Genomic DNA, 12,306 nt, shown 5'->3' with positions numbered 1-12,306 from the left:
CATTTCTATAGAGAGAACAGAAGGATAATTCAATCTTTGCTCTAGCATGGTTGATCAAAAATTTAAAGTTATTATTGGTAGTTTAGGAAAGATTATTTCCATTTCCATAACTTATCAGTAATGCCACACTGTCATGTCCTCTGCAGTTTCTGGCTCAGGTGGTGCTACGTGCCTGGGGCAAGACCTTGGAGAGTTCTAGCCCTTTGATTTTGATTTCATGGCACCTTATTGCAGCCTCTTAGTCACTGATCCAGCTCTATCAGGTCCTCACCACCCCCACTGTGCCTGTCCTGGGTTCATGATATGGCCATGAAGCCTTGAAGGCTGGCCCCAAGGAGGTTGCCGTGCAGTGTCTGGTTGATATTTCTCCTTGAGGTTAAATATGGGATCAATTAGCCTGATGAGTGCAACCAAGGGCAGGTAATCAGTGAGGGTTGTCCAGATGTTGATGTGGTAGGTCCTTAGGACCACCATCAGGGCACACACAGTGTCCCTGGACTGGAACAGTGCTGCTTGTCTCTATGCCAAAGTGGGGTTTCTGTTTCCTCTCCTCATCCCGGGAGGAAACTGTGCTGAGCTTTGGAAGGGGCTCTTGCAAGTGTTGACCTAAAGCTTAAGCTTCAAGAGTTTTATGGTAGATTAGCCTTTATTGCCAAGCTCAAAAATGCTTTGCAAGTTAGATATTGGGCCTCCAGTTTCTTGCTTCTCAATACCTTCCTAAAGGTGGACCAAGAAAAAACATTGTAGAGGCCTGTGGGGAAGGAAAGATAATTAGTCCACTTATTCTTCTTGATTCTTTAAACATCCTCGGACATCATGTTGGGTCTCTAGAGAATTACTGTCATTGAATTGTCTGTTGTCAGGCTATGCTTAGGAACTCCTTAAAGAAATAGCCCCCAAAAACTTTTCCTGGAGTCTAACGTGAGGCTGTCATAGAGGGTGTCCTCTGTCATGATCACCTTTAATTAGCCATCATTTTTTAGACATCAGCTTTATGTAGCTTAAAGCAATGCTTTCCATTAGGACTTTCTGTGTTCTGTATTTATAATGTGTAATATGGTAGCTACTAACCACATGTGGTTATTAAACACTTGAAATGGAAAATAAGACTAAGGAACTGATTGAATATTTTATTTTATTGTAATTTATATGAATTAACATTTAAATAGCCTCTAGTGACCAGTGCCTACAGTATCGGATAGATCAAACTCAGATTATTAAAACAGTGATAGCCAACCTGTATGTAAGAGACCTGCGTCACTCAGGTCAACTCGAACCACATATGGTCAGTATCTGGTAGTAAAAGAGTCTATAGATTTTTCTGAACAGTATTTCCTGCCCTGGATCAGGGGTCACTAGGTTATGGTAGGCCAAAGATAGGGCACTGCAAAAGACAAAGAGAGGGACTAATTCTGTCTGGAGTGAACTTGGTGAAGTTTCTATGGAGTGCTTAATTTAATAGAAACCTTGAAGCATGAGTGGGAGCTCATCTGCAGCATGGTAGGCTCACCAGAGCCTGGGCAAGTGCTCATGCGCCTAAACTGCTCCACTGGCCTCCACCTGCTACTATTTATCACGCTCCTTTGTTCAGGGTTAATAAAAGGACTAAGCTGAAAGACCACCATTCTAATGTGGAACATCTGGAGACATCAGAAGGCCCATTAGAAGACCCTAAACTTCTAATTTTTTCTTTCAAGTACTCTGAAACGAAATCCACCAACTTATGAATACTATCATTTTTTTGGTGGTGGAATTCCACAGGACTCCATTTTGTTCACCATTCTTGAAGCATCAGTAAAATAATAAAGATGATTCCCACTCCCTCTTTTTTTTTTTTTTTTGAGATGGAGTCTCACTCTGTCGCCCAGGCTGGAGTGCAATGGCACACTCTCGGCTCACTGCAACTCGGCCTCCTGGGTTCAAGCAATTCTTCTGCTTCAGCCTCCTGAGTAGCTGGGATTCCAGGTGTGCACCATCACGCCCGACTAATTTTTGTATTTTTAGTAGAGACGGGGTTTCAAAGTGTTGGTCAGGCTGGTCTCGAACTCCTGACCTCGTGATCCGCCCACCTTGGCCTCCGAAAGTGCTGGGATTACAGGTGTGAGTCACCGTACCCGGCCCACTCCCTCTTTTTTCAGAGAAAAAACTGGAACCTGCATGAGTGACCTTGTAAGTGAGTTGCTGGCAGTTTCTACCTTTGTGGAGACCAAGTTCTTCCATCTACATGGCCTTGTGTTGTCCTCCCAATACCCCAAGGCATGGATGTTTTCTTCATATTTCACATGAGGGAGGTGACTGTCTCAGAGAGGTACAGTGAGCAGACCAAAGTCTCAGAGCGTGAAGGGCTCAGCTTGAGTCCCTGCCCAGGGTGCTGTCAACCTGGAGGCTAGAAGAGCTTGTTCCTTGACAAAGCCTCAGATCTGAGTGCCCTGGGTTCCCCCTGGGCCATGACTTGGTTCCTTACGTTGCTCTGTGTTGCAGAATTCATGCTGGGCTGCACCCTGCCTCCCCCAGGGAGTGCAAAGATAGCCCTTGGAGGGGAATGATGGAGGAGGAGGCAATCAGGTAATGAGAGGCCATTCTGACCTTGTGAGAATGTGGTGCCCGTGGTGAGGCTACAGGAAGAAAGTGAGCATCCCTGGGAATCTCACACGAGGAAGGCCAGACCAAATCCCTGTACTTACAAAATGCTCTAGGAAATATGCCTCAGTTGGCAGGCATGATGACTTCTGAGCCCTTGTGTTTGTTTCTGTAGAAGAAAAATATTTTCAAATATTAACTGGTGAAGTTTTATTTTTAGAGATACATATTTTTCTTTCAATTACTTCTACCATTAATATTAGACCATGAAGCTCAGTTCTCTTGCCATAGGGAAGGCAGAACCTCAAAAAACTAAATAACACCAAAGAGTTATATTTATGCTTCTGCATTCCAATGTAGAGCATTGAAAGATGTGGAATTTAATTGCAAGGGCTAGTCTCTTCAAAGAGAAGTGGTTGCCTAATCGCCAAAATTCACAGCAATTATGTTGGTAAGTAATGTTTTAAAGCCTTACATGGATTGTCTATTTTAACCTCACTATTATTGTTCCAGTCTTAAAGATGAGGAAGTTGATGCCCAGAGAGAGGTTAATTAGCTTGTCTAAGGTCACTTAGCTAAGAAGTGGTAGAGCCAGGATTTGAGCCCAGGTGTTTGGCTTTGAGCGCCTGCTTAATCACTCTGCACATTATCTCATATGCTGGGTATTCTGCTCATGGTAGGGAATACAGCAGGGAACAAGACTGCCAGGCTTCCCTCAAGGGACTCATTGGTTGAGTCTTCCACTGTGGATCTTTGGAAATTTCATTTCGGCCTTGTAAAGCAGGAAAAAAACAAGAGTCCTTATTTTACTCATGAGAAAAAGAAAGTAAAAAAGAGGGAATTGTCTTACTCAAGGTCATAGAAAGACATAGTTGCAAGATGGGATTAGAAACCATATGTCTCATCAGCACCCTATGTGCTTTCTCTGCCCTGGGAGCACACTCCATTTAGCAGGCTTGCGGCTAGTGTTAATGTCTGGACAATTAATCAAAATTTCTTTGGGCTGGATCTCCAGAGCCCAAGAACACTGGTGGCCAAAGGATGGTGTCTTGTGAAAGGAGGGCAAGAAAAAGTGTAGGACAAATTTTGCTTTGGGATTTTGGTTACACCTGCACGTAGAGTGTCCCTGGGATAAGGGTGGATTCTGGGTCGGGGGAAGGTCTGTGGATAAAGGCATTTGTGGGTGTGTTCAGAGAGGCAGAGTCAGAGATTCACGGATATGGTGATGGGATGTGGTGATTGGGAGGGGAGGAGGGCTTTTCTAATCAGGACTTTTATGGAAATTATCCTTGGTCAAGAGAAGGGGCATGTTGGCAACATGGCCACCAAGGAAAAAAAAAAAGGAGAGATCCAGCACACTTGCTGGTAAGGGACTCTTCTGCTAGGCTCCCACCAGCAGCTCTAGGATCAGACCTGGATATGAGATATCTCTTACCTGTTGCGCTTTTGAAATGTTTCTGATGAACAGACTATCCCACAGAAGGAGGAACAGCACTGAAATCCTTTCTCGCAATCTTCCTGCATTGTACACAGGAGAGTACAGTTTTCAGGTGCCGATAAGCAGGGTGGAGGTTCCAAGATATACTCTGGAACACAGAACAAGTAAGAGAAGGGCCTCACCAACAGGCTGGAGTAATGTTCAGAACTTAGAAAGCCCAGGGAACTGCCAGGAAACCTGCCACCCTCATCTGCCTTGCATGGTTCCAGGGCGGTGGCATCAGGTTTTGTCCTCAGCTGCTGCCTTCCTCTGAGTTCTGAGCAGGGAAGCAGGGCATGGATATTTTTTGATCAAGAATAGAGTTTGGTAGAACCTTGCACCCACTGGTCATTCACCATCCTTGTAGTTCAGATGCCAAGCCCCCATTGACTATGGTTGGGTCCATATCAAGGGTATCAATGGTGTATGTGGTGAACAAGAAAGAGGTTTGTGTGTTTGTTCTACACTGACTTATTGTGTGGTCTTGAGCAAGTTGTAGAGCTTCTCATTAACAACATAGTTTACCCTGGGGTTAACCTAACGTGGGTTATTTGTGTACAGGAAGAATGAATGAAAGGTAAGTTTTGGTAAAGGATGAAGACCACGCATTAAACTGAAGGTACTGGATCAGAGAGCTGGGATCCAATTCACAAGTAAGTTCTAGGAGTGACTTCCTTCATGGTAAGAAGGGTGGGGATTTCAGAATGGTGTTCAAAGATTCAGCTTTTTTCTTCCTTGGGTGTCTCTCGATCAGGAGGCCAGAGCACCAGGATGCCCCACTTTCTACTGTTAGAGAAGAATAAACTCCCCTACCCCCAAGTATTTCAGTTCAAAGCTAAGACCTACCTTCCCTGAGAGATTCTTCCCTAAGGCCACAACCCACAGTCTCCTTTCTATTCCTGGACTCTAAGGATGGGCCCCATTAATCCCTTTCCCCAAGCCCTTCCAGGTCCTAATTTTTGTACCTTGTGATTCTCCCTTTCTTTGGGGGCAAAAGTCAAAAGTGGGGCATTCTATTGCCCATCTGTGGGTCTATTCCTCTGCAAATATTTGCAATTAGAAGGAAATCTATAGGATATTATGATGATTTGAAAGGAATGAATGAAGAAAGAGGTCATGACTATAACTGTAGTAGCAAATGGCACCGGAATTGGGGTAAAAGAAGCTGAGGTCCAAGCTGTTGACAATTTAACAGAGACCAATAACTAGTACTCACCCCTGGCCTCTCAGCTATTCTATAGCTCACTGGGGCACTGCAAGAAATTGGAACTAGTCCACACTTTGAAGAGTCTGGGGCTTAATAGAGCAGTTTAGGGATAGACACCATGATCCAGAGATCTCAGAGAGGTCACCCTTTTCAAGTCTTGACCCCTCTTCTGGGTATCTGGTCCCAACTTCACTCACAGCACTTACCAGTCTTTTAGAAAGCCTCTTTGTGCCTTTCCTCAAATTCTGATTCTCCAATTAACTCTACCCTGGGCACTCCTATTTTCTTGTAGCTTGCTTAGTCCCTCTTAGTCCTACAAACCTGCATGCCTTTTCTGAAACTTCTTAAGCAGGACCTAGCCTCCCCAGACACATGAGCTACCACACTTATCCCTCTTCTGAGCCGCCAGTATTCTGAAGATGTTTTCCCCATAGAAGAGTGGATGTATGATGAATAACAGTTCTTTTCCCACTTGGTATTGGTTAAGGTCAACATTACTAGAGCCAGAGCTCTTTTGAGTTGAGCTGGGCAGTGGTGGCTGCTGAGATGGACTACACTGTCCCATTGATGCTAATTACTGGTAATTGTGTAGTACCTCTGGAGTTTGAAAATGTGGAATAAAAGGCAAGACTTCCTTTCCCTCCTTCCCAAAACATCCTCCAAGGCCAAGGTTATGTAGATTCCAGCTTGAGTTCTACCAACTTCGTTGTCTCTCTGTGTTATTGCTTGAAAAGTGAGTCCAAGCATCCATGAAGGAGCCACGGGCAGCAAGACTAAGCTGGATGATGAGGCTGATCACATTTACAGCATTTAATATTACTGAGCATTTACCATGGTTTAGTAAGAGTGAGCTATGTCTGCATGCATTATCTGTTCTCCTCCTGTATTCATTATAAGGATAAAAACCTAAGGCTCAGATACTATGCCCAAGGTCACTCAGCAACAGAGCAGGGATTCAAACCTAGATCTTGCCAACAATAAAGCTTGGACCCTTGAACATGACACGGTATTTTTCCAAGAGGTGTGACAGACTGTCAGCCCTCAGATCCTCTCCTATCCACACGTGTTACTTCCCTCCTTGGGCCCAGACCCAGCACCTACTCAGAACACGCTGCTTGGGACTCCCAGGCACCAGCTGCAGTGCTAGGCAGAACACCACCAGGAACTGGAGAGGCAGCACAGGCTTCATGGTGTCAGTGGGACAGGTGAGTAAGTTCTGGCCAAGGGTTGCTGGGTTTGACCAGGCGCTGCTGTGAGGAGAAGAGAAGGAAAGAGGGTAAAGTGGAGGCCCAGTGTGACTAGGCTTTCACCGTGTACTCCAATCAAAACGGGCAGGGCAGGAATCCAAGCACCTCCCAATCACACCCACTCCAGGGTCACGTAGTGTTTTCATATCCTCCTTTATCCCCCTAATCTTGACCTTGCTATCTCTTTCATCTGTATCTAGATCTTATTCATGTCCCTTAACATTTTTTTATAATTTTTCCCCTGTGGAAATTGTACATGTTATATTTATTCACAGAGGATTGAATTTTTTTTTTTTTTTTTGAGATGGAGTCTCGCTCTATCACCCAGGCTGGAGTGCAGTGGTGCGATCTCTGCTCACTGCAGCCTCTTCCTCCCGGGTTCAAGCAATTCTCGTGTCTCAGACTCCTGAGTTGCTGGGATTACAGGCGTGTACCACCACGTCCAGCTAATTTTTGTATTTTTAGTAGAGACGGGGTTTCACTGTGTTATCCAGGCTAGTCTTGAACTCCTGACCTCAGGTGATCTGCCCTCCTCAGCCTCTCAAAGTGCTGGAATTACAGGTGTGAGCCACCGCGCCTGGTCTGAGGCTTGAAATTTTAAAAGGAAATTGTAAATGTTATCATAACTTTTCAATTAATTCCTTTTGTTTACTGCTAATGTAGAGAAGTTAACTTTCCAGTTTGCTCAAAAATCTCCACCATGACAATTATTTGACCTCACTGAAACCAACAAACATTGACTCTTCACTTCCCTATTTCGTAATCCTCCCCTATAGGTGTTTACTTTTCTATCAATGTAGGACTCAGAACCTGTCATTTAAATCTCCTTGCTTGAATCTGCCTACAAAAACTGCAACCCTGAATGAATCCAACCATCAATTTCATCAAAGCTTGAACCTAGGCAGATAATTGTTGCTGGGGGAAAATAACTTAACTGGGCTACTAAGCAGCACAAGAGATGCACCATCACCAAACCAAAAACGGTCTGGCAATCTTACTAAGTTTCTTCAGTAAGCCGGTGTTCCCACTTTCTACAAATAGTATTTCAAACTTGCTTTCCTCTCTTTAAACCTTGGATCTTTTCTTCTTTCCATGAATCTGTAACTAGTTAGCTTGCTAAAGTCTCCCATTGTTTATTATGGTTTCTTTGTGTGTTCTCTTCCGTGTTTATCATAGGCAAATAAGAACAGTTATAGTTTTCTTCTTCAAACTTTATGCCATTTTTAATACCTCACTGTGCTGGCTAGGCCTTTGAGTACATCATATGTAAGTGGTGATAGTGTGTATTTTTGTCTGATACCTGATTTAAAATGAAAACTTCTTGTTTCCCCTTTTAGAATTGTCTCCACTTTAGGTTTCTCATAAGCACCCTCTATCAGGTTTAGAAAGTTTTCTTTCATTCCTAATATAACAAGAAATTTTAAATTAGTTTATGTCAGATTATATGTATTGCTTTTTTCTATGTATATTGAGATAACATTTTTATATCCTTTAATCTGTTAATGCAGTGAACATTCAGATTTTCAAATATTAAGCCATTTCTATGGTAATGTAAGGTGATCATTGAATATTATCATTTTTATATTGTTTGGTTTAGTTTGCTATTTTTAAGGTATTTTACATCTATGTTCATAATGAACTGGGCCTGTAACTTGTCTTTCTCATATTGTCCTTGCTTGGTTTTATAGCAAGTTTATGCTGACTTCATAGGATGTGCTGGGTAGCAGCCCTTCTTTATCAATTCTCTGGAAATTCTTGATTTGAGATAATTAGTTACTTGAACTCTCAACTCTGTTTTTCTTGCATGAATATACTCATTTGCACCTTGTTGTTTTCATTTAACAATATATCCTGAAAACTGCTCTCCAGTAGTTCATAACAATTTTTCCTCTATTACAGCTGCATTTGACATACACCTTAGTTATATAGCCAGTCTCCTATATTTGGGCATTTAGGTAGTTTCCAAGATTTTGCTATTATAAATAATGCTGCAGTGAACAATTATGCATAATTTTCTGTATTGTTGGAGGTATAATATCAGTAAATTTCTAAAAGTGTGATCATTGGTTAAAAGGATAAATGCATGGCCGGGTGCCGTGGCTCACGCCTGTAATCCCAGCACTTTGGGAGGCTGAGGAGGGCAGATCATGAGGTCAGGAGTTCGAGACCAGCCTGGTCAACATGGTGAAACCCCGTCTCTACTAAATATACAAAAAATTAGATGGGCGTGGTGGCACATGTCTGTAGTCCCAGCTACTCAGGAGGCTGAGGCAGAAGAATCGCTTGAACCCGGGAGGTGGAGGTTGCAGTGAGCCAAGATCGAGCCACTGCACTCCAGCCTGGGTGACAGAGCTAGACTTTGTCTCAAAAGAAAAAAAAAAAAAAAAAAGGATAAATGCACATATAGTTTGGCTAGATATTGCCAATTTCTACTTCATAAAGATTATACCTTTTTGTAATGCCACCAACAATGTGACTGTTCATGTTTCCTACAGTCTCACTAACAGAACGTGTTGTCATGCTTTTGAATTTTCGCCAAAACAATTGGGTGAGAAATGTTATTTCTGTAGTTTTTGAGGTTCATTTACTGTGTAGCATGCACCAGTACTTCATTCCATTTTATGGGTGAATAATACTCCATTGTATATATATATATCACAATTGTTTATCCATTCATTTGTTGATGGACATTTCAGCTATTTCCTTGCTTTGGCAATTGCAAATAATGCAGCTATGAACATTTGTAGATGAATATTTTTTTGAGTATATATTTTTAACTCATTTGGGTAAATATTTGGGAGTAGAACTGCTGGGTCGTATGTTTAACTTTGTATGTTTACCTTTTTGAGGAAACTCCAAACTCTTTCCACAGCGGCTGAACCATTTAATACTTCTATCAGCAATACACAAGGGTTCCAATTTCTCCACATGCTTGCCAACACTTATTATTTTCCTTTTTAGAAATTACAGCCAGTCAAAAAATGTGAGGTGGTATCTCATGGTTTTTATTTGTATTTCCCTAATAACTAATGATGTTGAGCATTTCTTCTTCTTCTTCTTCTTCCCCCTCCCCCTCCTTCTTCTTCTTCTTCTTTTTTTTTTTTTTTTTAGATGGATTCTCACTCTGTCGCCCAGGCTGGAGTGCAGTGGTGTGATCTCAGCTCACTGCAACCTCTACCTCCTGGGTTCAAGCGATTCTCCTGCCTCAGCCTCCTGAGTAGCTGGTATTACAGGCGCCTGCCACCACACCTGACAAATTTTTGTATTTTTAGTAGAGACGGGGTTTCATCATGTTGGCGAGGCTGGTCTTGGACTCCTGACCTCAGGTGATCCACCTGCCTTGGCCTCCCAAAGTGCTGGGATTACAGGCATGAGCCACCATGCCCAGCCGATATTGAGCATATTTTCATGTGCTTGTTGGTCATTTTTATATTTTCTTTGAAGAAATGTATATTCAAGTCCTTTGCCCATTTTGTAATTGGGTTGTTTGTGTGTGTGTGTTGTTTTTCTTCTTGAGTTGTAAGAGTTCTTTAATATATTCTGGATACTCACCAGATAGATGATTTTGTCAAATATTTTCTCCCATTCCATAGGCTGTCTTTTCACTTTTTTGATAGTCATTTGAGGCACAAAAGTTTTTAACTTTGATGAAGTCTGATTTTTTTTTTTTCTTTTGTTACTGTGCTTTTGGTGTCTTTTCTAAGAATCCATTGCCCAATCCATAGTCATGAAGATTTACTTCTACATTTCTTCTAAGAATTTTGTAGCTTTTATATTTAAATCATTGGCTTATTTTTGAATCAGGAAGTGTGAAGTCTACTTTTTCAAGATTGCTTTGGCTATTCAAGCCTCTTGCAGTTTTGTATGAACTTGAGGATCAAGTTTTCTATTTCTCAAATAAAGAAAAATCCGGCCAGGTGTGGTGGCTCACACCTATAATCCCAGCACTTTGGGAGGCCGAGGCGGGTGGATCACCTGAGGCCAGGAGTTCGAGACCAGCCTGGCCAACATAGTGAAACTCCATCTCTACTAAAAATATAAAAATTAGCCAGGAGTGGTGGCACACTCCGGTAGTCCCAGCTACTTGGGAGGCTGAAGCAGGAGAATTGCTTGAACCTGGGAGGCGGAGGTTGCAGTGAGCCGAGCTCGCGCCACTGCACTCCAGCCTGGGTGACGGAACGAGACTCCATCTCAAAAAAAAAAAAAAAAATAAGAAAAAGAAAAACTTGTTGGAACTTGATTGGAATTGCATTGTAATGCCGTCTTAATAATTCTAAGTCTTCCAATATAGAATATGGGATGTCGGCTAGGTGTGGTGGCTTACACCTATAATCTCAGCACTTTGACAGGCCAAGGCAGGTGGTTTGCTTGAGCTCAGGAGTTCGAGATCAGCCTGGGCAACATGGCAAAACCCCGTCTCTACAGAAAATACAAAAATTAGCTGGGCATAGAGGCATGTGCCTATAGTCCCAGCGCCTGGGAGATGGAGGTTGCAGTGAGCCAAGATCATGCCACTGCACTCCAGCTTGGGTGACAGAGCCAGATGCTGTCTCAAAAAAAAAAAAAAAAAAAAAAAGAACATGATGGGTTATCTTTCTATTTCTTGAGGTCTTCCATAATTTCTTTCAGCAATGTTCTGTATTTTGTGGTATACAAGTCTTTTACCTCCATGGTTAAATTTATTCCTAGGTATTTTATCCTTTCATAGCCTGTTGTAAATCAAATTGTTTCCTTAATTTCCTTTTTGGATTGCTCATTGCTGGTATTTACAAAAACAGCTGAGATAGTTTTACTTTCTTCCCAATTTGGATGACTTTTATTTCTTTTTATTACTTAATTGCTTTGGTTAGAACTCCATTACAATGTTGACTAGCAGTGGTGAAAGATGCATCCTTGTCTTATTTCTGATCTTGGGAGAAAGATTTTGATCTTTCACAATTGAGTATAATGATCATTGTTATAGTTTTTTATAGGTGCCTTTAATCATGTTAAGGAAGTCTTATTTCCTAGTTTTCTGAATTTTTTTTAATCATAGAAGGGTGGTGAATTTTGTGAAATGCTTTTTCTGTATCAATTAAGATGTGAAAACTTTGAGAAGGATTGGTGTTAATAAAAAAAGTTTGGTATAGATTTTATCAGTGAAGTCATCTAGCCCTAGGCATTCTTTTTGTTGAAGAGAGTCGTGTGTATTTTTCAAAAATTACTGATTTTATCTCTTTATTTGTTATAGGTCTGTTAGTATTTTCTATTCCTTCTCAAGTCAGTTTTGGTGATTTGTGAGTTTCTAGGAATTTGTCCATTTCCTCCAGGTTATCTAATTTGTTGGTGTAAAATTGTTCATAGTATTCTCTTATAATTCTTTTTAGTGCTGTAAGGTTTGTGGTGATGTCCCACTCTAATTTCTGATATTAGTTATTTGTGTCTTTTCTCTTTTCTTCTTAGTCAGTCTAGCTAAAGATTTTCAATTTTATTGATCTTTTAAAAAAACCAAGTTTTGGTCTTGTTGATTCTTTTTATTGGTTTTCTATTTCCTATTCCATTTTTCTGTGCTCAAATGTTTATTATTTCCTTCCTTCTGCTAGCTTTGGGTGTAGTTTGTTCTTCTTTTTCTAGTTTCGTATGATATCAAGTTAGGTTGTAGATTTGAGATCTTTTTTTTTTTTTTTTTTAAGACAGAGTCTTGCTTTGTTGCCTAGGCTGGAGTGCAGTGGCGCGATCTCGGCTCACTGCAAACTCTGCCTCCTGGGTTCAAGCGATTCTCCTGCCTCAGACTCCTGAGTAGCTGGGACTACAAG

The 12,306-nt window shown here is 41.6% G+C and overlaps 1 protein-coding gene across 3 annotated transcripts in view; it reads left to right on the top strand.

The window, feature by feature from the left end:
* Window positions 1-12,306, top strand: part of WFDC3 (WAP four-disulfide core domain 3) — a 93,288-nt gene that overhangs the window by 75,621 nt on the left and 5,361 nt on the right. Inside the window, exons 1-2 of one of the 3 annotated variants that reach the window (XM_054467637.2) lie at window positions 3,622-3,695; window positions 4,049-4,122. The exons of the other annotated variants lie outside the window; for them this stretch is intronic. Of the exons in view, the coding sequence (XP_054323612.1) occupies window positions 3,622-3,695; window positions 4,049-4,122 (148 nt within the window). Of the gene's footprint in view, window positions 1-3,621; window positions 3,696-4,048; window positions 4,123-12,306 lie in introns of those variants that run through there. 3 annotated transcript variants of the gene reach the window in all.

The sequence above is a fragment of the Pongo pygmaeus genome, chromosome 21 (genome assembly GCF_028885625.2).
Source record: "Pongo pygmaeus isolate AG05252 chromosome 21, NHGRI_mPonPyg2-v2.0_pri, whole genome shotgun sequence".
In the NCBI taxonomy this organism is placed as follows: domain Eukaryota; kingdom Metazoa; phylum Chordata; class Mammalia; order Primates; family Hominidae; genus Pongo; species Pongo pygmaeus.
Note: the sequence above shows the minus strand (reverse complement) of the source record. Positions and strands in the feature narration are given on the sequence as shown.